General features: G+C 60.5%; 1 protein-coding gene across 1 annotated transcript; it reads right to left on the minus strand.

Moving 5' to 3' along the window:
* Positions 1-336: 336 nt before the first annotated feature.
* Positions 337-21,585, minus strand: PIEZO1 (piezo type mechanosensitive ion channel component 1 (Er blood group)). Its single transcript, XM_023732518.1, has 46 exons — positions 21,438-21,585; positions 21,132-21,345; positions 20,873-21,044; positions 20,668-20,775; positions 20,462-20,549; positions 19,536-19,636; positions 18,985-19,245; positions 18,418-18,529; positions 18,158-18,336; positions 17,679-17,827; positions 17,399-17,581; positions 16,940-17,055; positions 16,678-16,838; positions 16,294-16,470; positions 15,621-15,746; positions 15,206-15,406; positions 14,364-14,568; positions 12,848-12,952; positions 11,929-12,082; positions 11,532-11,775; positions 11,359-11,455; positions 10,892-11,063; positions 10,111-10,200; positions 9,932-10,026; positions 9,652-9,723; positions 8,975-9,075; positions 8,429-8,531; positions 8,287-8,343; positions 8,008-8,180; positions 7,834-7,940; positions 7,309-7,515; positions 6,818-7,076; positions 6,545-6,733; positions 5,838-6,132; positions 5,187-5,319; positions 4,923-5,070; positions 4,624-4,838; positions 4,371-4,529; positions 4,137-4,284; positions 1,981-2,169; positions 1,719-1,811; positions 1,470-1,642; positions 1,268-1,390; positions 1,092-1,171; positions 824-1,013; positions 337-744 (listed from the first exon to the last, which is right to left on the minus strand). Exons 1-46 carry the CDS (start codon positions 21,568-21,570, stop codon positions 495-497), a joined length of 7,107 nt encoding a protein of 2,368 aa, XP_023588286.1. The 5' UTR covers positions 21,571-21,585; the 3' UTR covers positions 337-494.
* Between the last annotated feature and the right edge of the window lie 3,719 nt (positions 21,586-25,304).

Here is a 25,304-nt window from a genome sequence, read left to right on the forward strand (position 1 = left end):
CTCTGGGCTGTCACTGCTCCTGGGACAGCGCTGCCCAGCCATGCCACTCGCCCAGAGCTTTCCCCAAGTGCCTGAGCACAGTGCCCTGTAGGGCGAGCACTGCAACGTGGGGGCTGTCCACACTGGGCAGGAGACCAGAGCCACCAAGGTTGCCTTGGTATGTAATGGTCCATTTGTATAAATAAAGACATTTTTAATTAGAAAACTCTACAGTACGCTTGGGGAAGGGAGGCCAGGACCCCTGGCCCAGCGTGGCCAGTCCTGGGGGAAAGCTGTGGCCATGGTCAGGACGCAGCCTATGGGTGGCATGCGGACACGGCGCTCCCTTCTTTGGCAGCAGCATCAGGGCTCGGGCGGGCTGGGGAGGAGGTGTTGCAGCTGGTCACTTTGGGCTCGGGCATCTGCTCCCCTATGGGCCAGGAGCGCCACCTGCGCGCCTGTTCACACAGTGTGGTTTGGTGGCTCTTTCGTTCTCCGGTGTGCCGTGTAGCGCCCTACTCCTTCTCACGGGTCCACTTGATCATGGTCTCGGGTGAGCGGTAGAGAAAGATGAGCTTGGCATACAGCTCCTCCTCCAGCTCGAGCTCACGCGTCTCGCGCACCAGGAAGATGTCCTGACAGAGCTTGAGGATGCGGTCCACGCAGGGCAGCTCCTCGAACATGATGGAGTGTGAGATCTCACTGAAGAAGCCACGCACGAACTTGCCAATGACCAGCACAATGGACAGATAGAGGCCCATGATCCTGGGGTGGGGGGTGGGGGGTGAGTCCCAGGCTGCGGTGTCTCACCCCGCCCACCCCTGCCGCCCACCCCCGCACTTACCCGTAGCCCGCCAGGAAGCCAAGGCTGGGCGGGCTGACCTTGTCACTGAAGATGACCATGGGGAGCAGGTTGCAGTCAGCATGGCAGTCCTGCAGCTCTACCACCCACCATTCGAGGAAGCCACCGGCTCCTGTGCCCACACGCTCCCTCCGCAGCTGGATGCGCACATCCAGGTAGTCGTCCTCCTCATCTGCACAGAGCGGATGGTGGGTCAGGCCTCCCGCCCACCCTGCCTGCACTCTGCCCCCTGGGGAGACCCGGCACTCACTGGGCTGCAGCTGTTTCACGGGATTGGCTTCAGGCCCGTTGGGGGCACGGATATACTTGGGGAAAAGGTTGGGGATGACCCTGCAGGAGGAAGCTGGTGGCTCAGGCCTGGCCCTCCCGCCGCCCTGGCCCTCCCAGCAGCTGCCCTGGCCCTCCCAGAGGTCAACCCCCACTCACACGGACTGGTCCAATGTGCCCTCAAGCAGACTGGCCAGCTGCCACCGCGCTGTACAGTTGGGAGCCAGGTCCAGGGTGTGCTTCTCGTTGGTATACTCCACAGTGCCACCTTTGGCCAAGTCCCTGTGGGCCCGGGAAACGGTGAGCCTCACAGGCAGGCCCATCCCACCCAGCCCCACAGGACTCACCCCACCCTGCCCACCTCTGGATGTTCCAGGTGAGGCGCAAGGTGATGTCCGACGTGCCTTGGTACAGCTCCCGCTTCATCTGGGCCCGGCTTGGGGGGCTGATGCGCCACAGCGCCCCTGAGCTGCCCTCGATCTGGGCTGTGACAATGTCTTCGGGGCTGTATTGGCTGATGAACTGCATGGCCAGCTGAGGGCAGGGTGGACACACCTCAGCTGGCTGGCCCGGCCCCTCCCACCCATCACAGCCCTGGGCAGGTACTCACTGGGTGAGGGTCAAACTCCTTGGACAGCTCCTCGTAGGTCTGGGCCGTGAAGGGCACGATAGACGGTTGCTGGGCGCTCATGGTGAATAGGGGCTGGGCACAGAGGACTAGCAGTGATGTAGCTGGGCTACCCCAGCACACCACCCCCAGCAGACGGGGGCCCACACAGTGTTAGTGGAAGATACGGGCTGGGCCAGGCAACCACCCCAGTTTCTGCCCCAGTCTCTAACTATGCTGCCCTGGCCGGGAGCACTCCACTTACCTCATAGCCACCCAGCTTAAGGGTGACAGTGACATCAATGGGCTGGTTGACCACACCGACCACCGAGCGCACCAGTGACATGAAGAGCAGTGGGAACCAGATGATGGCAATAAGGAAGAGAATGATGAGGCCGCCCATGCCGTACTTGACGATCTTCTTCTTCTTCTGCCCCTTGGGCTGTGGGTATTTCTGCAGAGATGTGGGAGAGAGGTGAGGGAGATGGAGACAGGGTCACCTGGCCGACTGCTCTGCTCAGCCCTCTTCTCTCCAGCCACACCAGGCCTTGCACCCTGGGGAAGGGACATCCTCTGACTCCCTCTCTCCCTGTCGTTCCCAGAGCCTTATTCTTCATGCCCTCCTCCTCCCCTCACATGGCCATGGTCTCTGGCTCACCCAGTGGCCCCACAATGTCAAGCCTCAGCCTGAAATCAAAACTTAATATTCACGACTGTGGTACTCGTCTAAGGGCAAGCATACAGATCAATGGAATAGAACTGAAAGTCCAGAAATAAACCCTCACATCTATGGTCAATTGATTATGTGACAAGGGTGACAAGACCTTTCAGTGGGGGAAAGGACAGTCTCTTCAACAAATGGTGCTGGGACAGCTGATAGCCACATGTGAAAGAATGGAGATGGACCCCGGCCTCACACCATACATGACAACTCAAAATGGATCAAAGATCCAAAAGAGCTAAAACCATAAAACTCTTACAAGAAAACACAGGGGTAAATCTCCATGACCTTAGGTTAGGCAAAGGTTTCTTAGGTATGATACCCAAAACACAGGCAATCAGAGAATAAATAAACTGGACATCATCATCATTAAAAACTTTTGTGCTTCAAAAGACACCGTTAAGTAAGTGAAAAGTCAATCCACAGAATGGGAGAAAATTTTTGCAAGTCACAGATCCAATAAGATTCTAGTATCTAGAATATATATAAAAAACTCTTAAATACCTCATTTAAAAATAGACAACTTGGTTTAAAAAATGAGCAAAGAACTTGAATAGACAGTTCTCTAAAGAAGATACATAAGTGGCCAATAAGCATATGAAATGATGCTCAACATCATCAGTCATCAGGGAGATGTAAATCAAAACCACAATGAGATTCCACTTCACACTAGGATAGTGATAATAAAAAAAACAAGTGTTGGTGAGGAGGTGGAGAAGTTAGAACTCTCCTACATTGCTGGGGGGAATACAGAATGATGTAGCCACTTGGAAGACAGTTGGGCAGTTCCGCAAAATGTGAGACATGGAGTTACTATATGACCCAGCAATTCCACTCCTAGGTAGTTATCCAAGAGAAACGAAAACATGTCCATACAGAAGCTTGTACACAAATGTTCATAGAAGCATTATTCATAAGAATCAAAGTAGAAACAACCCAGATGTCCACCAACCGATGAATGGATAAACAAAGTGTGGTCCATCCATACAATGGAGTGTTAGCGGTAAAAAGAGGGTGAATGATACCTGCTACAATGCAAATGAACCTTGAAAACATGCTAAGTGAAAGAAGCCAGTCACAAATGACCACATATTGTATGAGTCCATTCATATGAAACATCAAAACAGGAGAATCCATAGAGACAGAAAGATTAGTGGTTGCCATGGGTTTGGAAGTAAGTGTGTGTGGGGGGGGTGGTGTTGACAGCTAAGGGGGGCAGGGTTTTGTCGGGGGATGAAGGCATTCTAAAATTGATATGGTGATGGATGCACAGCTCTGTGACTACGCTAAAAAGCCACTGAATTGTGTACTTTAAACGGATGAATTGTGTGGTGTGTGTTATATCTCAATAAAGCTGTTCAAAAACAACATTCTAGTGCCCCCGCAGCTGCCTTGCTGGCCTCATCCCCCAGCCCTGGCACACCTATGGCCCCGAAGCCAAGCCAGTCGGGTCTCCTGCCCAGGCCCTTTGCTGAGATCCCTTGTATTAGGACTGAGTCCACCAGCCCTTCCTCGAAGGCCCTTCCATGAAGCCCCGTCTGGCCCTCTTAGGAAGACCCCTCTCAGGACTGTGGTAGTTTTCTAGCTCTGACAGGGCTGCCCAAGTGCAGGCTCCACACCACCAGGACCTTGTGCCCACCAGGAGGGACTGGACAGTGCCCCCCACTTCCCCGAAGTAACCTCTGCCTGGGCCATGCTACCTTCTCTGTCTCTCGGCTGCACTTGATGATGAAGATGTTGGCGTAGATGTCCTCCACGCACATCCAGTTCGACAGGGATAGTGTGGTGTCCGTCCACACCCAGTCCATCACCGCCCGCAGCTCCACCAGGAACGGCACCAGCCGAAACCTGCCCATGGCAGAAGGACCCTTGTTAGGTGGGCCCGAGGGAGGGACGCCTGGCACCTCCTCTGCAGCCCATAGGCCCACACTTACCCCTGGAAGAGGAAGAGGTTGAGGTGGTTATACTTCTTGGTGAGGAAGTTGCCCAGGATGCGGGTAGGGTAGCCGCAGCGGATCTGGTAGGCAGACAGGGCAAAGTAGATGCACTTGACGAAGTACCACAACTGGGCCACCGCATTCTGGCTGAACATCCTGTGGAGACCGCCCAGGCCAGGTGAGGGCGCCATCGGACCCAGTCTTGGCCGAGCCCATGACCTCCCTGCCCGAGTGAGGGTGCCCGGCCCACCTCTCAGTGACAGCAGGCAGGATAAAGAACATCCACAGGTGGATGGCCAGCACCAGCACCACCTGGAAGGCCAGCTTGCCCAGCACAGTCTTACGCAGGTAGAGGGCACGGTCAACCACCATGGTGCTGAACTGGATCAGCAGCATCACCAGGAAAGCCTCGGGCACCTGGTCGTCCGACAGCGAGGATGTGATGTCTGTGGCCGCCGAGTGCTTCTGTGACCAGAGAGCACATGAGTCACTCGCTGGGGCTGGCTGTGCATCCCTGCCACCCTGGAGTGACCTAGGGCTCTGGCTCACCCCAAAGGCCCAGAAGCCGAAGATGATGATGATGAAGTCAACAACATCAGCCAGGAACATGAGCGCATAGACATCGGTGGCTGCACGGTACTTGGTGTGCAGAATGTCATGGAAGAATTGCTGCAGGGGCCGGAACGTGCTGTTGGCCCTGCAGGCAGGCAGGCGGCAGGCACCGGTGGGTTCAGGCTCCATGCTGGCCTCAGGACTCTCCTCCATCCCTGCACCATCCCTGCCCAGGACTGTTCCCGGGGCCGCGTCACTCACAGCGACAGGCAGAAGCTCTGTAGCCGCAGCCCAGCTGCCTTCACCCTCTGCCGGGAGCCGCTCGGTCTCTTGGCTCTCCCAGGAGCCACATCGTCCTCCTCTTCCTCCTCTTCCTCTTCCCCATCCCCAGATCCTGTGGGAAGAAGCTGCTGCTGATGGAGCTCCAGGGCTGGGCCGGACTCACTCCCCTGACCCCTGAGACAAGCCTGGGAGGCTGACATTGCCTCATTTTGCAGATGAGGAGACTTGAGCCCAGGCATGATGCCAGTGTTCCCCAGCAGTGGGGCCATGGCTTCTGTACAGGGCAACATCGAGGTCCAGTCCAGGCCAGTGGGCCTCTTACCCTGCACTGTGCCGGCAACCAAGGCTGGGCACAGGTACAGGCTCCCCAAAAGGGCCAGAGCCCCTGGCCTCAGTGCAGTGCTAGAGTCCTGGGTTGGCCGGTGCTGGGCCTTGGCAGTCTCAGCTGTGAAATGGGCCTCTCTGCCTCATCCACCTCCCCAGAGATGGGGCTGGGGGGCAGATGGTGGGTGATAAGGATTGTGGACCCTGAGTTACTGTGGATTGGGGTGACTATATGGCTGGCTGGGGGCAAACAGTGTGCAGTAAGGATGGTAGACTCTGAGTTACTGTGAATCAGAGAGACTATACCACCGGCTGCCAGTCCTTTGGGCTGTGGGCTCTCTCTCTTTCTTCTCCTGAAACGCAGGCTGATGTGCCTCAGGCCGTGCGGCTTGAGCTCCACTTCAGGCTCTGAGGGCTCATCCTCGGGCCCAGCCCTAGCTTCTGCCTGGACGTTGTCCTCGAGTGGGGTCCTGGCCACCCCTAGCTCCGTCTGGGATCCCAGCAGGGCTGCAGGCTCCTCCCCAGCCCCCTTCTCCTTCCCACTGCCTCGGTCAGGCTCCTTGGAGAGTGGGTCCTCCTCGTGGTCCCAGAGGCCATAGCACTGCCAGAGGGGTAGAGGGAAAGGATCAGTGAGGGAGAGGCCAGCCCTGCCCCTTCCTGGGCTGCCTGGGGCGTCACAGCCACAACCCACTCCTGATGTGGGCCTGGGCCCAAGAGGGTGCTGGAGACTGCCCAACCACCTGACCCGTCCTCAGTACTGTCCTAGGAGCCACCTGCCCCATCCAGTCCCTGATGCTGTCCTGGGTATACCCACTCCCCCGCCCCACTTGGCAATCGCTGTCCTGGGTGTGCCCCCCTCCTCAGTGCTTGCTGTCCTGTGTGTCTCTCTATTCCTCAGTGCTTGCTGTCCTGGGTGTCCCCCCTCCTCGGTGCTCGTGTCGTGGGTGTGTTCTCTCTCCTTGGTGCTTGCTGCCCTCGGTGTCCCCCTGCCCGCTGGGCATAGTGGCACCCACCAGCAGCTGGGAGCGGTGGAAGAACAGCACCATGAGCTGCACCAGGTCATACTTGAGGTAGCCGTCAGTCTTCTCCAGGCCCAGAATGCGTGGTGGGAAGTAGGGCTTGTTCTCATGGCGCCGCAGCACTGAGTAGCTGTTCCAGGGGAAGAAGCCAAACTGGAAGAGGTACTTGGTGACCACCGTGACCTGTGGAGGGGCAGGCAGATGGGGGTTCAGCATGCAGGGGCCGCCTGCACCCCACCCCACCCCACCCCGCCTGGCAGCATCCACCTCGGTGAAGACGATGGCTGTCATCCAGAAGCGCTTGCTGGGCCGAGGGATGGACAGCATGGCCCACAGGAAGACCAGCACGGGCACCACGAGGGAGGCGGCCGAGGCGGTGACCATGTGGTTGAGGATGATGATGAAGTAGCAGAGCAGCTCCGAGTGGGCGGCCACACACTCGTACCCAGCCTGCAGGAGCCGCAGCGCTCGGCCTTGCCCGGCTGAGAATTGTTTTGCCTCCTCCAGCTCGTGGATTTGCAGGCGCCTGTGGGAGGCCAGGCAGACGGGTGACCCCAGGCTGACTGGGTGGACCAAAGAGGGGGACGTGGACCACAAGGGGCTGGCAACACTGGGCTGGGCAGGGCAAACCATAGGGGGCGAGGATGGGGTGAGTCTCCCAGGGTGGGCTCCTCCTAGCCCCTGGGGCATGTCCCAGGTGGAGCAGAGCCAAGGCACTGGGATGTACAGCTGCTGCCCTGCCCTGCCCCCACCCACACCTGTTGAGCAGCAGCTCGCTGGCCGTGCATGTCCGCGTGCGTGCATTGGCTAGAAGTTCTCGGGAGCCGCGTCGGGAGGGTCCAGCCTCAGGGCTTGAGGGGTCGGCCGCAACCTCCTGGCTGTTGCTGCAGGTGTTGTAGCCCATGGTCAGGGGCCTGCTGGTGTCCTTGGTTGTGCTGCTCAGTGGCTCCTCAGCTCCGAGACCACTGTGGGTGGAAGAGGTCTGGGTCACATGGGCTTGGGAGGATGGAGGAAGAAGGGGGACCAGAAGGTCGGGATGACCAATGAGACTGGACAGCCAGGGTGCTGGGCACTCTCTGGCAGCATCTGGCCCCAGGAGCTTCCAGGGTAGGCAGGCAAAGGGGTGGGGGTCCAGGATCTGGCTGGGAGGGGGCAGAGTCAGGGTAGGAAGGGATGGGGTTGAGGTGGGATCCAGAGCAGAAGGTGGCTGTGTCCTGGTCAGGGTCCAGGCCAGGAGGCGGCGGGGTCAGGTGGGTGCCCTCCTCCAGCCCCTATGCACCTGCCTTGATGCTGTGCTCGGCGCCTCAGGGCCATCTGCAGGGCCTGGCAGCTCAGCCTCGTCCTCGCTCACATACAGCTGGTCCAGGATGCCCCGGTGCACCTCTCCGCCCTGTGGGCATGGGATAGTCACAGGTGGCCAGACCCCAGGGTGGTGGGCATGGGGGGGGGGTGCTCACCCGCAGCAGCTCCTGCGTGAGGAGGTAGCGCTCAGCACGCAGCACATCACTCATGGTACGGTGGTGGCGTGTAAAGGCCTGCAGCCAGCGCGTCAGCCCATCCACCAGCGCCTGGCCCAAAACCCACAGGAACTGCACCATACTCAGCACCCGCTGCATCACATGGCTGTGGCCTGGGGGGGAAGAGGTGCTGGGGGCACGGGCAGATGCTGGCGAGTCCACTTCTTCCCACCCCCACCCACTTTCACCCCCACCCCAAAGTCTGTGGGGCTCACGCACCTGCTGCCTCGTTCTCCAGACCCTCTTCTGGCTCAACCTCCTGGCTCAGGCCACCTCCTGGGCACAGAGCACTGGTCAGGGCCTGGCTGCCACGGGCAGTACTCCACCCAGGGCTCTGGGGGGCTGGCCCATGCTGACTCACCCATGGGTTCCTGCCCCGCCTCTGCCCTTTCCTGCCGTGGCTGTTCCTGCCGTCGCCGCTGCAGAACCGTCTGGGCATTGGTCACCCACGCCTGGTATGCCATCTGAGGACAGGGCCTAGGGTCAGGACCCTGGCTGAGGCCAGGCCCCAGCCACTCCAGCCAGACGACCACTGGACCCACTTGGTGCAGGACCTTGGGTTCCTGATCCACCAGGCACTGTGCCAGCACCGAGGACAGCAGAGAGCAGAGGCTGCCTCAGGGGGTGATAAGGGGAGGGGTCTGGGGTGCTCAGCAGGGGAATGTGACTGCTCTGAGCCTTGTTAGGAAGTGGGGTGCCCACTGTCACCTTGGGTGCCTACCAGGCCTGTTCCAGGAACCAGGGACGCCACACAGAGGGGCACTCCTGCAGCAGGGGTGAGGCAAGGAGGGGGTTGGCTGCTGCCCTGCTTGCGTGCCTGGTGTCTGAAGGGGGCTAGGGTAGGGCCCCCGTGGGGAGGTGGGAGCCGGGTTCCCAGTGCCCCCAGGCCAGTGGCATCCATCCTCACCTGGAAGGCACTCTGTGCTGATGGCCTGGTGTCCTCAGGCTGTGCCTCCTCCTCCTCTTCACTGTCTGACTCAAACAGGAAGTAGTCCCCTGAGTGGATCACTGCGGGCACAGGGCGGGGTGAGGGCTGCTCCCTGGCCTGGCTCCCCTCCCCACCAAGACTTCCACACCACGAGCTCATTTCTGCAGTGGAGTGAACGAAAGGACCAGTGCCTCCCCCGACAGGCCAGCACAGCCCCGGGCTCCACATCAAGGCCATCTTTTTTCAGAGGCTGCCACAGGCACAGGACACAGCAGTGGACGAGAAACTGGACAAGGAAGAACACATCAAGAAAGCAGGCGAGAGGAATGGATGGGGCAGGGGAGGGTGTGCTGCAGACACGGCAGAGACTGTGGACATCAGTGAGCGGGCAGTGAGTTCCAGAGGTGGAAAGCCAGGAGAGACTACTGAGCTTGTTGTTGGGGACCCAGGACAGATGGATGCTCAGCCCTGCTAGCATGACTCTGAGCACGTCCCCGAACATCCTCAGCACAGGGGTTCCAGGAAATCACAAGAGGAGGAGAGCACACAAAGGCCAGGGCTCCGCAGTGGAGGGGCCAGGGCCAGGGATGGCAGAGCTGAGAAAGCGGCAGGGGCAGGGTAGGGGGCCGCTGGTCAGGCAGACCATTGGGGTGTACCTGTGGCATGGTCCAGCCAGGGCCGCCACCACTGTCTCTGTGGCGGGGAGGTACCCCCTGGACTGCCGGGTCCTGTGGAGGGGGCAGAACAGGCAGGCGTGAGCAGAGCAGCAAGAGGTGGATGGGCGAGCAGGTGGTCATATAGCAGACGTGGACAGATACAGCGCCCATGTGACAGGTGACAGGGCGGTGATGCTGGCCATGGCCGCAGCAGACAAGCAGGGAGCCGAGACATCGTGGCACAGATGCTCCTGGGTGTGGTGGGCTCACTGGCGCTCACCTGGCTCCTGGCTGGGGTCCCCAGGATCCTTGGGGTAGTCATGATCCACACGGCCCTGTCGATGCTTCTCTTGCTTGGCACGGATGCGCTCCATCCTGGGGGTGGGAGTGGGGTTTCAGCAACAGCTGGCCCTCCTGCAGCACTGCCCGCCAGAGGACCCGGGTTGGGGGGGCACCTACTGTCTTTTCAGCTGGGCCAGGGACTTCTCCTCTGCCCTGCGGTGGGCATCGATGCTCTTGAGGCTGGCTGCATGGTACAGGGCGAAGCCCCTGTGGGGCAGGGGTGAGACTCCATCCAGCTGCACCCAGCCCCCAACTCAAGGCTTCCCCAGCCCCCCACCTTGAACTCCTCCTAACCTTCCATCCCTTGGAGCTCCCCAAGGCCCCGCTACCACTGGGCAGGGCTCCTCTCACACCCAGCATGGCCTTGGCTTCCTCTCTCCCGAGCACCACCCCAGGAGTCCAGGGTGCCCATCCTGTTCCCCACCCGCAACTCTAAGCAGCCACTTCCCTTGGCCCCACTGTGCACTCAGCCACCTGGCTACTCCAGTCTGGTGTAGGAAAACATACAGTCACAGCCCAACCAGCCACTGTGGTGAGGCATGGCAGCCATTGAAGGCACTGAGGCGAAGAGCTCAGCAAAGGCCTATGTCTCCCCAGGGACTCTGAGATGCTGTGCCAGGCCCCTCAGCTGCTGATGGGGTACTCAGGCTGGCAAGGGGACCCCGGCTGATGGCACAGCCCATGTAGCACTCTGCTCTTTGGGGCATTGCCCAAGAGCACCGGCAGATGTGGGTTGGCCAGGGTGCAGGTCTACAGGGCTCCAGTTCCCCCTCCAAGTGACCCACTGACACCAGGGAGCAGCTGTGCCTGCCCCAGCCCGGCTTTGGGGAGCAACACGGCATGGTTGGGACAGTGGGCCCCGGAGCTGCACCCTCAAAGCCCTGAGCAGGAGCCGCACCTGGAGGCCTGCAGGGCGGTGGCCTGGAGGTCGGCAGCCACATGCAGGAAGTAGTAGCTGAGGAAGACACGGCGCTGCAGCAGCAGGAAGAAGAAGCAGACACTGTCCCAGATGATGCCGGCCTCCTCCACGGGCAGCACGCAGTCCTGGTCCTTGCCCACCATCGCATTGGCTGCGCAAGGGCGCCAGGTCAGGGACCGGGGCGCGAGTGTGTGTCTACATGTGCTGTGTGTGTGCAGGGCATGTGCTGTGTGTATGCTGTGTGTGTGCTATGCATGTGTGCTGTGTGTGCAGTATATGTGTGTGCTATGCAAGTACCTCATGATTTGTGTGCTGTGTGTGTGCTAGGCGCATGCACGTGTTGTGCATGTACGTTCTGTGTGCATATGCCCTGCAATGTGCCCCAAATCATCTCCCCTCACCCGACCCTGTGTCCCTATCTCCCCTGACCACCCCGCCACACTCACGATCATAATAGCCCTTGACAGTGCACACGAGGCTGAAGAGCTGGATGACCCAACAGAAGCTGCTCTGCATTTGCTCTACGAAGACACAGGACAGGAGCTGGGGAGAAGAACGAGGGTCAGCCTGGGCCTACAGGGGTAGGGGGTTGGGTCAGGGTGCTAGGCTGGCCGCTCACCGAGAGCATGTTCTTGGAGACAATGACGGTGACGTTGTAGAGGATGAGGCAGTCCCATAGCACAAGGCGGGCGTGCGTGTCCTTACGCAGCAGCGCAGTGCCAAAGAGCAGCAGGTAGAAGCAGGCCAGCAGGTAGCCCAGGCCGAAGATGCTGATGCGGGTGGCCCCCGTGATGAACACCACCACCAGCACCAGCCAGAAGAGATGACGGAAGACGGCCACCTTCACCATGTCCAGGTACGACCTGCCGCCGTTGGGGGCAAACGTGTGACTGCAGGGCCTCCCTGGTCCCCCTGGTCCCCCTATGCCAGCTCGGACCCCATGGCCTCCCAGAAGGCTTGCTACCCTGACTCCCCAGGACCTCATGGGCCTGCCTGGCCCTTTGCTCTCAGCCCACCTGCAGTGGATGAAGTTGGGCACAGGGTTGGGCTCCCCTCGCAGTGGCTCCAGGTAGTCAGTGTTGACACCAGCCATGTGCTGCCACTCCTCAGTGCGTTCAGCCACGAATACCTGCCACTGCTGGGAGGCGCAGAGCAGCAGGAGGAAGTCGTCTGCAGGAACAGAGTGCACTGTCCTAGGAGCCTACTGGCCGGGCATGCCCAAGGCCCCCAGACCTGCGAGAAGCTATGCATCAGTGTGTGCATACGTGGAGGGTGCACATCCACCTGTGTGAGCCCAGGGGCATAGGCTTCTGCACAGGGCACACCTGTCTGCGAACATGGGTGTCTGTGCACATGGGTGCCCATGTTCTGTGAACATACCCATCTATCTGTGTGCACATGTGCACTCTGGTGTCCACGTGTGCGTGTCTGTACCCTAGTGTCCATGTGTTTACTGTCTATATTCCATGTCCACGTGTGTATGCCTGTGCCCTGGTGTCCACGTGTATGCATGTCTATGTTCCTGTGTCCACATGTGTGCATGTCTGTGCCTTAGTATCCATATGTGTGCATGTCTATGTTCCTGTGTCCATGTGTGTGCGTATCTGTACCCTGGTGTCCACATGTGTGTGTATCAATGTTCCCATGTCCACGTGTGTGTCTGCACCCTGGTGTCCATGTGTGTGCATGTCTGTGCCCCAGTGTCCACATATGTGCTCACATCCTCTGTGTATGCACAGGTGAGTCTGTGCCACTCTGTATCTTGTGGCTGTGCCTGTAAGACATGGGGACCCACTCAGGAAGCACAGGATTGGACTCAGCCAGGCCTAAGCTTGCACATCCTGTGTTCTCACGGGCTTGATACCCTTGTGTGCAGGCCAGAAGAGGGTATCCTCCTTAGAAAGCTGGGGCCTCAGTCCTGGGGGGGGCACTCACTGATAAGGTTGGTGGAGTTGGGGGCCTTGAAGAAGTCAGGCAGGTACAGCCACTTGATGAGAGCAGAGTTCATGGGGATGGCCTGGCTCCAGCGCCATGGGTAGTCTGTGGGTGGAGGGTTGTGTTGGGAGGGGGCTGGGCTGACCCAGGGCTCCAGATGTGCCCACGAGGGACTGTAATGCCCTCACAGACCACCCATGTCCAAGGGAATTGGAGTTCTTAGGCCCACACACACTACACAGACACACTCAACATGCATTCACACAGTGCACAATCACACACACACGCACATTCACATGCATACCCACTTGTATAACTCACACCCACCCACACTCAAACACTTCCATGTACAGCTCGTCCCCATCCACACACACACACACAGCACATACACTCACACATACTCACACACCCATGCAAACACTCACATGTGCTCACACATCACTCACACTTGGAGTCTGAACACACGCAAACCCAGAAATTCCAGCACGTTCTTAGGATACACATTTCTTAAGCATGGATTAGGCCCCTAGGAGGAAAAAGAATTGTGTGGCAGCCCACAGTGTCATGGGGCAAACAGGTGCGCTCTGCTCGAGGCCGGTGGTCAGGGAAGGCCTCCCTGAGAGGGCGGCATCAGAGCAGTAACACCCAGGAGTAATGAGAACCCCCAGTGCCCAGGTCTTAGTTACTAAACTCCATTGTCCACTAAAAGGAAGCAGGGTTTCTTTGGGAAGCGGTTGATTTCAGAGCTGGGCACAGGAAATCAAGGTGAGGCTGGAACACCCTGTGGAACCAGAAAGCAAGGATATGCTCCAAAAGGGATGGAGACACTTGAAAAGGGATGTGCACACAGCTTTTTTGAAGGTTTGAATTTCCCTAGAAGAGAATGATGGGCAAAAAGGGAAAAAAATGATCTGGGGAGGCTGGTTCAGAGGACAGTGCTGCTTCCCTCAGAGACAGGGTGGCTACAGCTGGGGATGTCACGAGAAGGGGGTGAGTTGGTGGCGGTGAGGGGATAGGAGGGCTGAGGCTAACTCCAGGAAGATGGATGAGGGACCAGGGGAGACAGGAAACATACCTACAGAGCTCCACATGGCCCCAAAAGTGCCCACAAGCCCTAGCTACTCCCATGTACCCAGATACCACCCCAACCCCAGCTCACAGGCACTCAGTCTCTCACCGACACCCTAATGCCACACTTGGACCCACATACCTGCTCCCGTTCTGGCTTACCCAGGCACAAGGCGGCAGGTGTCTGGTCACCCTTTCCTCAGACCCACAGGCCCATGCCTGCTCCTGCACACCCGTGCCCACTCTGGCTCACTCAGGCACAGGGCTGTGGGTGCCTGGTCTCCTCACTCTTGGGTCCTCATGCCCATGCCCGCTCCCACACACCCATGTCTGCTGTGGCTCACCCAGACAAAGGTGGTGGGTGCCTGGTCACCTCGCTCATGGGCCCCCATGCTCATGCCTGCTCCCACATGCCCGTGGTCACACAGCCACACCTGCTCCGGCTTACCCAGGCAGAGGGCGGGTGGGATACCCAGGCACAGCAAGTACTGGTAGAGGAGGAAGAGTGTGAGAAAGAGACAATAGTTGGGCCAGAGGCGGGCGATGGCTCCACGGCGCCGGCGGGTGAGGACAGCCACCAGCCAGCAGCCATGCAGGATGACCATGAAGTTCATGCGCTGCCCGATCACATTCACTGCCATCAGGAAGCAGATCTGGGGGGCGAGAAGGGGCGTTACTCTCACCCTGCCTGCGCAAGCCTCAACGCAGGGGCACAGCAGGTCCCGAGAGCCCAGAGTTGGGCGGGAGGAGTCTGAGTGCTGAGCATTCCCTGCTGCAAGGCCAGGGCCCTGCATGGGGTGTGGGGGCACCTGCCCCCCTGTGCTTGAGTCTCCATGATGAGGAGGACACTGAGGTTCAGGGAAAAGGGAGCTCAAACCCCACATCCTGCCTGAGCCAGGCCCTCCACCACCCTGTCTACCCCTGCCTCTGAGCCAGCCAGGCCCAGGAGAGGTTCAGCCACAGGCCGCCCCTCACTACACTCAGCACCAGCACCCAGGGCCAACTTCATGAGCCAGACTGTGAGGCTGAACCCCAACGGTGGACACAGGGGAGAGCCTGCTGGTCCTTCCAGGGTAGTGCCCTCAGAGGTGGCCCCTCTCCGGGCCCTCAACGCCCTGTGTGCCTCGGACATCCCTGCTGTGAGCCAGTCCCCATCTATGCCTCCTGCCTCACGTTGCTCAAGGGCAGGGGCACAGCTCCCATCGTGTCCATGTGCTTTTGATGCTCAGTGGATGCCCTACAGGGGACAATGAGGCCACCCTAGGGAGGGGTTGACGCCAGTCGCCTCACCTCCAGCCCAAATTTGTAGAAGAAGAAGTTGACGAAGTACTTGAGGCAGCTGAGCAGGTCTCGGTCGAGCTGCTGGCGGGTGCCGTTAGCACAGACAGCCTGGGCGGGTAGCGGGGTTGGCTGGTACTGGCGGCGGTAGTACTCCTGGCGGCGGTACACAATGGCCTCGAACACCAACAGCAGCAGGATCTGCAGGTGGTTCTGGGCGGGGGGTTGCGGCATCAGGGCCTGCTCACAGCCTGGCCCACCCCTGCCCACTGGGTCGACTACCCCACTGATCCTACCTCACCTCACCCACCCCTCCCAGCCAGCTTCACCCACTCAAACCCGCCCCATGTCCCCACCCATCCCACCAGCCCCACCCCACCCTGCCAGCCCCTCCCTGCCCTGGCCATCCTCCCCCGCCCGGACTCACCTGGATGTAGCCCAGGTTGGGGAAGCCCTTTCGCACCCCGAACCAGTTGGCGGGGTCAACTGGCCCTCGGTACAGCAAGGACTGGTTAATCTCTGCCTTCAGCAGGTTGGTGCTATTGGGAAGGGGCTAGCAAAGGGGAGCACGTGTCATACCCCAGCCCCAGGCTTGGAGCCCGGGCGGGTGAGGGGCAGGATCCTGGCCCCAGATACCACCAGCCCAGCCCTACCTCACACTCCCATCCCACACACCATGGCTCTGGGCCAGGGAAGAGCTGCCACCTCCGGGGACGTGTGGGGACATTAGCCTGGAGCTGCCTTTATGGGGAAAGGGGCAGGCATGTGGGGCATGGGGAGGCCACAGGCTGGGCTAGGACAGGGGAGTGAGAAGATACCCAAGAGAAGGTGAGAAAGAGTGGAGAAAGCTCCAACAGGGCTGCCCCCTCAGTTCTCACTGCCCCTCACACCATGACCTGCAGTCGTCTGGCAATCAGCCAGGCCAAGCACCTCCTTGAGCTGGAAAGTGCTCACAAAACACCTTAGCACGGGGAAGAGGGGGAAGGGGGGCTTCTGGGTCTTTTTAGACCAGGTTGGAGGATACCTCCTCCCGGAAGCCTTCCGGTCCCCCAGGGATAGGCCCTCTGCAGCCGCTCTGAGCGCCTCAGGTGTGCCAGTACCTCTGTGCAGTTGCTGGAGTACTCGTGGGGGTTAACAATTGTGAGCTGGTAGAGCATCTTGCACACGATGATGATGCACGTCCACACGGTAGACAGGCAGGAGGCCATAGGCCGGAATCGGGGGTAGGGCAGGGCGAAGGCCCACAGCACCACCAGCAGGAAGTTCATCACCGACACCTGTGGGAGGCGGGCAGGGCAGGATGAGCCCAAGAGTGGGTGAGGCACAGTGGCCTGTACCCTAGGGCCCCACATCCCCACATCCTGAGCTCAGAGCCCAGCAGGAGTGGACCACGAGTGGCCCCATTTCACAGATGAGGAAACAGGCTCAGAGGGAGAGGTCCCTGTCTCACTCTCATGGGTGCACCTGGTTCCACCACTGCTCACCTCCTTTAGGGCCACCCAGACAGTGTACAGGGCCACCAGTTTGAAGATATGCAGTTCCAGCAGGCGCCGCACAAACACCTGCACATGGGCCAGGACAGCCGAGAAGCTGGCCGCCAGCTCCAGCAGCCGCTCTGCCACGAGGCCCCACTTGTTGGCTGAGGCTTTGGGGGAGGGAGGGAGGGTGGTGAGCCAGGTCAGGCTGCCGGGAAGCTCCTCTATCCCACTGTGTACCTCTCTCTGTGGCCCTGCCCACCCCACTCACCTTCAGGGCTCTGCTTGGCCTGGTGGGGGCCAGCTATGCTCAGCCCCTCGTCCCCAGGGGCTGCCACCACCTCCTCCTGCTGCAGCAGCAACGGGGCCCCGCTCACCATGTCCTGCCTACGATGGGCCAAGAGTCACTTCCCACCTGGCTGCCAGGCAGGCCTGTCTACTCCCCTCCCCTCTGCAGCTGAAAGAACACCCCCAGCATCTCCTCTGCCAACCCTGCACCACCAGGGGTCACTGGAATCCTGCCCTGGACCTCTTGAGGTGCCCCAGCCCTACTGGGGCTCAAGAGGACACTCAGCTCCAAGGTCCAGCAATGGACCATCTGAACCTGCCATCCTTCCCGGCCTTCTACATGCCCATCACCGGTGGGGTGCTCCATGGGGCCTGGGCGGTGCCTGCACCTGCTAGAGGCACGGGGAGGGGACAGGGGGACAGAAGCGGGGCAGAGTGGCACCTGTGGGCCCAGCGCCGGAGGCAGGCCCTGGGAGCGGGCACGTGCTCCAGGTCGGTGAGCTGCATGAAGGGCCGGTGGAAGTAGTGCAGCTGCAGAATGCAGGCGAGCAGGAAGAAGCCAGGGATGAGGATGCTCGAGAAGAGCTCAGACACGCTGAACTGCTCCAGGCCCAGGTCGCCCAGCCTGGGGGCAGCAGGTGTCAGCACTGCCTGGCTGCAGCCCCCACACTGGCCCCCGCCTGACCCCCTACCGAGTCGAACATCCACCCCCTGCTACGCACTGCTCATCAGTGAAGCCGGTCAGGTTGCGCCAGTAAGTGGGGAAGTCCTGGAACTGGAAGGTGTAGACGGCGATGAGCACCAGCATGGTGTAGGCCACCACCAGCCACCAGAACACCTTGAGCAGGTTCCGCCACAGGCTGTAGTAGACCTGTGGGGGAGTCGGGGCATGGACGTGAGGGCTGGGCAGGCAGGGCAGGGGGCTCCAGGAGAGCAGGAACCCAGCCTGGATCTTCCCCCAGCAACACACCCCTGTGGGATGCCAGGACAGGAGGGCCAGGATCACCTACCACTCCCTCTCCCACCCTACCTGCCCACTGCTCCCCTATCCTGCCCACCCACCATGCCCCCTGCCTGCCTGCTAACCACTCCCCCTGCTTCACCTCCCTTGCCCACTCCCCACCCCCATCCACCGCTCTCCTGCCTGACTGCTCTCCCTCCCTTGTTGACCCGTCACTGCCCCACTCCCATCCCCAGGTACCTGGAAGAGGGTGAGGCAGAGCAGGAAGAGGAACATGTAGACGATCTTGTAGACTACAAGGCGGCCAGCAAAACTAACCACGATGAACATGCCGGCGCACACATAGATCCAGTACTTTGCGTACATGCCAGAGACCAGCTCCCCGAGGCTCCGGAGCAGCGTCCGTGTCTGCGAAGGCTCTGTGGGCCACCAGGAGGAGGGCAGTTTGGCTTCCAGGGCAGGCAGGCAGGGGCCTCCCACACTTGGCCTGCCCGGCTCACCTGACTCTGCCACGGTGACCTCTGTCAGTGCGGACGGGGGCTTTGCCTTCCTTAGCAGCTTCTCTTTGACGAACTGGCGCAGCAGGAGCCAGAAGGTGAGGGTGTAGAGCAGCTGGGGGTGGGCAGATGGTCACTGAGAGCTGGGCTGCCTAGCGCCCCTCCCAGTCCCAGGGCCAAGAAGCTGTGGGGCTGGGAGAGAGCCCCTCAGGCAGAGAGGAGGCCCACAATAGTCCTCCTTCGAGCATAAGCTCACGTGTTCTCACACACACACACATACACACACACACACACAGGCTCACACATCTGCACACACACATTCACACATATGTGCACACACACTTAGGTTGACATGCTCATACCCACAAAGGTTCACACACACAAGCTCACACTTGCACACACGTTCACACATACACACGTTCATGTTTGCACACACATGTTCACACATGCATACACAGGTTCACACGTGTAGTTTCACGTTTGCACTCACAGGTTCACACACACACAGACTCACACAGTGGCATCACTGTGGGTCTCCAGGTAGACCCCATGGCTCCCGTGCCTGCTTACCATGGCACCAAGGTCCAGGCAGGGGTAGCGGGTGTGCTGCAGGCCCAGCTGGTGCAGGGTGACGGGACCCAGCATGGTGGGCAGCTCAGGCTGCAGGTCCATGGCCCACACGTAGCTCAGGCCACACAGCGTCAGCCCATAGAGCAGCAGGAAGGGCGCGCACAGCATGGCCAGCTGGTGGCGGCTCCGCACCGTCCAGATGAGGCAGGCCCAGAGTAACAGCACAAAGGTCAGCCAGCTGTGGTAGGTGATGCTCCAAACCTGGGCAGGGAAGGCAAGGTCTGCACAGGCAAGGTATGTGCAGCCCAGCCCATCCCCCATCAAAACCCTGGGCCCCCAAACAACAGGGTGCTTGGACAAGAAGATGAGCATGCCCTGCCAAGCCCAGGTATGTAAGATGGGGCACACATACACATGCCTCACTGCTCTGTTTCTGGTGGATGTACCAGCCCCAGTCCCCGCTGTGAACCATGGCCACCCTCCCCCTAGGATGGTGGTGAAAGCCAACGGAGGGCCCAGCCCCAAGGGTGCCTAGCCTGGCAATTCCTTACCATCATGGCTATGAGGGCACACACATAGCTCTGGCCCATGATGAGGTGGCCTAGGCCATGCAGGGGGGATGGCTCTCTGTGCTTGGCCAGTCTGTGACGCACTGGATGGGAGGAATGAGGTCATGCCAGTGGCCAGGGCCCAGGCCGGGGTAGCTCCAGCACCCAGACGGCTCCCAGGCCCCCCTCCCACATGGGACAGATGTGGGTAGGAGCAGGGCTAGAACAGCACAGGGAAGGAGGCTGTGCCTGGAGACTGCTCATGGTGGGCACAGGGGCAGAGGGCATTGGAAAGGGTCCTGGTCCTGGGGCCTGACCCTATTCCCAACTGTTGGTGACTGGTTCCCAAGACTCAGGACAGGATGGCCACAACAGCCCTGAGCCCCCTGCTCTCTGTGCTCGGGACATCCTCAGGCGTAGCTCCCAAAGGCCAGGGCCTCGAGCTCCCCTTGGGGGCAGCCCACACTCAGGGATAAACCATAGAGTGGAAATTAAGACTTAGGGTGAAGACCAAAACACACCCAGAAAAGTCCCTCGTCCCTCCCCGTGGGGACACTGCTAGCGTCCACCGTCCCAGGCTGGCATTTGCCCAGGACACCCTCGGCCCAGCCTCTGGTCCATATGCAGCTGCTCCCAGAGGTTCTGGCCCAAACCCAAGTGGTCGAGTTTGCTTGGAACCCAGAGGCAGGTGGGGAGGAATGGGAGACCTGGAAGCGCACGTGGGGTCTTGGGGTTCAGCATGATGTGGCCCCAGGGGCTGTGGGGGAAGAGACCACAGAGAGGGTGAGCTTAGAGCCGATGCAGCCAGACCATCTGCAGTGGCCACCAGGGGGCAGCACTTGGCCCCGGCATGCCGGTGTAGGAGAAAGGTGTCCACCAGGAAGACCCTGCCCCTGGGTCCCAGGCGGCCTACACTGTGTTGTACTCACAGGGGCGCTGCCAGACAGGGCTCTGGGCCGTCAGGTCGTGCACGATGCAGCTGTCAGCATCCGTTTCAGGTGTAGGGGCCATCATGTGCTGGAGGGGATGCACCAGGATGAGCAGGGGTGAGGGGGTGGAGAAGCGAGGGAGGTGGTGCCTGGGCCCCCACCCTGCTTGGCTCAGCCCCCAACCCCGCTTTGCCCAGGCCCCTCACTTGGACCTCTTCCTCCTTGGCAGCAGCCCATGCCTGGTCTCTGGGCCACTGGTCCACCTCGGTCAGCTCCACCTCTCGCTCCTCATCCTCACTGGCTGCCTCCTTCCTCTGCGGAGATGAGGCAGGGTCAGTTCCCAGGAGACCACCCTGCTGCCTGGGACCCGTGGTGGGCCCCCAACCCAAAGCACCGTGTGGGCAGGCTCACCTGGGTAGGGTGTGGGTGCCCGCGCAGCTTGAGCAGCGAGGTGACGGTGCTGTACAGCAGCAATAGCAGCCCAGGGCTCACGTAAATGGGCCAGTCATGGCCGGTGTGCAGTTCCAGCACATTGGGGCTGGAGCAGTTGGTGGGCCGCACCAAGTCCTTGAGACCAAACACCCTGCCGCCGAGAAGGGTGTCACTGGCCACTGCCATGTGGGGATGTGGGCCAGGCGGATGGGGGTCAGGGCCTGAGTGATAGGCTCACCTGGCCCAGATGCTGGTGGGTGGGAGCAGCTCCTGGGCATAGGGTGCCTGGTAGCAGTAGAGGCAGAGGAGGTGGCCAGCGCCAAAGCAGCCCACCAGCACACAGATGGCACTAAAGCCCTGGGCGCTGATGGGGAAGTGGCAGGCCCACCAGGTGCAGATGGCCAGGAAGACTAGCAGGTAGACGCTAGAGAGGGCCGAGGGGTGGGCGATGCCTGTGGGCAGGCAGAAGTGGGGCTCACACCTGCTCAGCGCAGACCCCAATCCCGCCCTGTGGGGTCCCGCCCATGCTCTGCCCTGAGGGTACCTGTCAGTGCTAGTAGCACGATGGCCAGGGCTCGCCCCACAGCCACCAGCAGCCAGTGGGCTGTGACGCGGAAGCGGGTGGCTAGCCGTGACCTCTGCTTGGTGGCCAGCACAGGGGTGCCCCGCAGGCCCATGGTGGAGCTGGGGTCCACTTCCCTCTCGTCATCGTCCTGACAAGGCCATGGGGGGTGGCAGGGAGAGGGAGAGGCAGCAGTCAGACGCGTGGTCCCACACCTGCCCCCACTGGGAGCGCTGGTGTTCAGATCCAGCCTCAGGGTCCCGCCAGCCCAGAACAGGGCCTGCGCCAGCACCTGAAGCTGCAGCCCCAGCCCTCAAGGTCTTGTCCTGACCCTCAGAACACACCCACCATCACCTCCAAAGAGGCCGTGGGCTCCTGGCCTTCACCCATGCTGCTCTCCACGCCCAGGGGTCTGCCCGCCTGCCACCCTGCCACCCAGCTCAGTTCCACATACCTGCAAGCCTTCCCAGAAGCAGCCTCCACCCCAGTCCTGCCAAGTCCTTGCACACAAAATGGCTCTGACCACGGCAAGCTGGCTGCGGACTATTCTGGAACACCTCAAGTGCCTACTCTATCTCCCTTCTCCCCATCAGGCCCCCACAGGCTGGGTGGGCGCCACGCACCTGGCACACTGCGGGTAGCTCAAGAAAGGTCCTGGTGGAGATTTTTACCAAGAAAGGAAGGAGAGCATCGAATGTACACAGGAACACATATACCACGTGCACAGATTACAGAATGCTCTCAGAGCCACTGTGGCCCCTCATGGTTCAAGAGGCAGCTTCTTTATACGTGAAAAGACCAAAGCCAGAGATGAGGAGTGACTTTTCCAGGCCACCCAGCTCCCTTCCCATTACCCAGGCCTCTGGGCAGCAGAAGGTGTTCTGAGGGAAACTCTGGCGTGCCCCTTGCCAGCTCCTCCAGGCAGGACTGCATCTCTTGGTCTCCCCCTGAGGAGCTGGCTGGCCTGAGGCTGAGGGGCCGTCCCTTACTTTCCAACCTCTGCAGGGACGGGGTGGCAGACTGCCTGGCACAGCCCCCACCCTGCATGCTGGGCCCTGCTCATGCCTGACCTCACACGCCCACAGGGAGGGACAGCCCCATCAGATGCGTCCCTGGCCCTGCCTCCCTGTTCCCAAGCCCTGCCTCCCTGTTCCCAGGCATCAAGGAAGGTTAGGGGGTTGCAGAAAGAACATGTCTCGAGTCAGCTCCAGCCCAGCTTGGCCGCTGACCAGCCCAGTGTCCTCATCTATAAAATGGATGCCAGTGCGTTCCCCAGAGTTGAGGTGGCAAAGTGTCAAGGCTGAGCACAGGCACCAGATGACCTGGTCCAATCCCAGCTCTGCCAGCCCCCCAGCTGCGTGGCCTTGGGCAAGTCACTTAACCTCTCTGAGTTGCTGACAGGAGAGATGAACCAGACAGGTCCTGGAATCACAGGCCTCCCATGGGGGGTGCTGAAAAGGCCCCGAGGCAGGGGGGTGACCTGTCCTTGGAGGGGACGAAGGCGAGGGGTGTGCCAGGCTGGGTACAGGGTTGGCATCCACAGTGTCCAGCCCACTCTCTCTCTGAGGCCGCACAGCCATTAGTAGTGCTGGGATCAGATGCCCAGACACTCCTTTCCCTTCCAGGGTCCTCCCTTAGACCCTGGTGTGTGCGGGTGCGGGAACCTCATCCTCACCCTGCTGGCCCCAGTGAGGGAGCTACAAGGAGCCAACTTGAGGGCCAGCCTAGTAGGGGGAGGGAGGCTGGAGGAAGGGGAACTGCCAGACCGCCAGTCCCGGGCTCACCCGCCCACAGCCTGGCCCTCGGCCCTGGGAAACCTTGGGAGAAGGGCTGTGGAAAATGCGCATTTCTGGGAGTGGAAAGAACAGAGGCAGCTGCTGCTAGGGAAAGACAGGTGCTCCAGGTTGCCCGCCCCCAGCCGCTGGGCCCCACGTCAGGCCAATGGAAGGCCACACACACCACCCCAGGAGACCCAGGTCCCCTTCATTTCACCCCCCCTCACACAGCGAGCCTGTAGCCCACACGGGACCCCACCTGAGCCTGTGCGGGTGCCGTGTGTATGTGCCAGAGGGCGTATCTCCAAAGCGATTGTGAGCGCATATGTCCCATGTGTACAATGATGGGGGCTGTGTGTGCATGTGGGCACATATGTGCCATGGATCAGCATCTTCATGTGTGTTCATGTGTGAGCCGAGAAGCGGGTATGTGTCCGCAGGTGAATCTGTCCGCATGTTGCTCTGGGTTTTATGACTGCACCCTTATTGTGGTCGAGCATGTGCTAGGTGCCCACCCTCCTCTGCCTGCACGTCAGGGACCAGGACTAACATCTGTCCACACCAGCCACTCAGGGCAGCATAGTGCAGGCTCTCATTTGCCACTGAGGCCACCTGGCTCGGGAGGGGAGCTGGACCCAAGGCCACACAGCCGCTCGAGTGCAGCCTGTCTGGGCCGGGTGGCCAGGCCTTGAGTGGTGGATGGCAGCCTGGGGTGGGAAGTGGAACTCCATTCCTCTCTCCCTGGGAGCCAGCTGAGCCTTCTCCCGCCCCAGGCTACAGGAACAGTTCAGCCCCTTCCCAGCAGAGCTGTTCCAGGAAGCCTGGGCCCAGCTAATGGGGAAACCAGAGGCCACCCGGCCTACACCCGACCCAGTGATGGAGGCGCTGACAGTTCAGAGAGAGGGCGCCCTTGGTCCCAATAAGCCTTGAGGGCAGGCAGGGCGCTTCCGGTCTTGGCTTGATCCCACAAACACCCAACCCCACAAACACTGGGAAAAGCCCCTTGGCCTCAAGGTCCTTTGCTGCGTTGGCCACAGGTGGCCCCTTCCCCTCCCTGGGCCCGAGGTTCCCCCACTCAACACACGGGTTGGGATAGGGGAGGAGGGGTTAAATGAGTCTTGAATGGTGACGTGTTCCTGGCAGGGCCCCTCGTGCTGGACACCTGGATGGTCATAAATCGCAGCTGTAAATCTTGCCTGAGCATTTGGGACCAGGCCTTATTAGGCGAGGCCAGGGCTGGGGGCAGGGGTGCTAAGCCATTTGACAGCCAGGATACCCAGGCTAAACTTCACAGGGGCCCACTGGCAGACTAAGGGCCCAGGCAGACCCTCTAGGAGCTGGATCTTTCCTCACCTTCCAAGGATGGGGCCTCTGACTTAGGGCCTTGGCTCCTGGGGGGCTAAACCCCCTGCCGCCACGAGCAGCATGTTCCAATGCCCACAGCCACCACGGCCATTTACCCCAGTGACTGACCTCCCTGCACAGTGCCCACAGGGGTCCCCGTGAGCAGTTGCTGAAGCAGAGATGTGCTAGGGAGGCTGTGCACCTCTGACACCAGACAACCAGGTCTCAGAGGACGTGTCCCAAATTGCAAATGTGGCAAGCCCCAGGGACAGGGGCTTCCTCCTTTCTCCCAGGGTGCTGTGTCTGTCCCACAAGCTGGCACTCATTCTTACAGTGAAAAGCATGTATTCACAAGAAAATAGGAGGTAATGTCGTCCACACACTGGCTGGGAGCTGTGGTCCTGGCAGTGCCCCCCAACATGTCCCCCACTTGCCCATGCCCCTCACCAGCTCCCAGGAGTGTGGAGTCTGCTGGGATTTCCGGTTGAGGCGCCCACAGAGGCCAAGACAGACAGAGGTGACCACCAGGATGCCCAGGTCAGGGGCCACAAGCCGTACGGCGTTGGGGATATCTTTCAGATCCAGCCTGTAGAGGGACCAGTGGGTGGGCATGGGGCACAGAGCCCTCAGCAGATGCTGGCCCCCTCCCTGGCTACCTCAGCCCTAGGCCTGGGAACCCCAAGAGAGGCTTGTGGGAGAGGCTCTTACCTCGTGACCCCAATGTGCCGAG

This window comes from Trichechus manatus, unplaced genomic scaffold, assembly GCF_000243295.1.
Source record: "Trichechus manatus latirostris isolate Lorelei unplaced genomic scaffold, TriManLat1.0 scaffold00053, whole genome shotgun sequence".
Taxonomy (NCBI): domain Eukaryota; kingdom Metazoa; phylum Chordata; class Mammalia; order Sirenia; family Trichechidae; genus Trichechus; species Trichechus manatus.

Coding starts and splice junctions, on each gene's coding strand:
- PIEZO1 (XM_023732518.1), bottom strand. CDS start 21,570: ATGGGCCTGCGGGGCACCCCTGTGCTGGCCACCAAGCAGAGGTCACGG. Junction 11,776..11,928: donor CCCAACTTCATCCACTGCAG/GTGGGCTGAGAG, acceptor CAACGGCGGCAG/GTCGTACCTGGACATGGTGA. Junction 5,320..5,837: donor CAAAGGACTGGCAGCCGGTG/GTATAGTCTCTC, acceptor TTCTTCCCACAG/GATCTGGGGATGGGGAAGAG.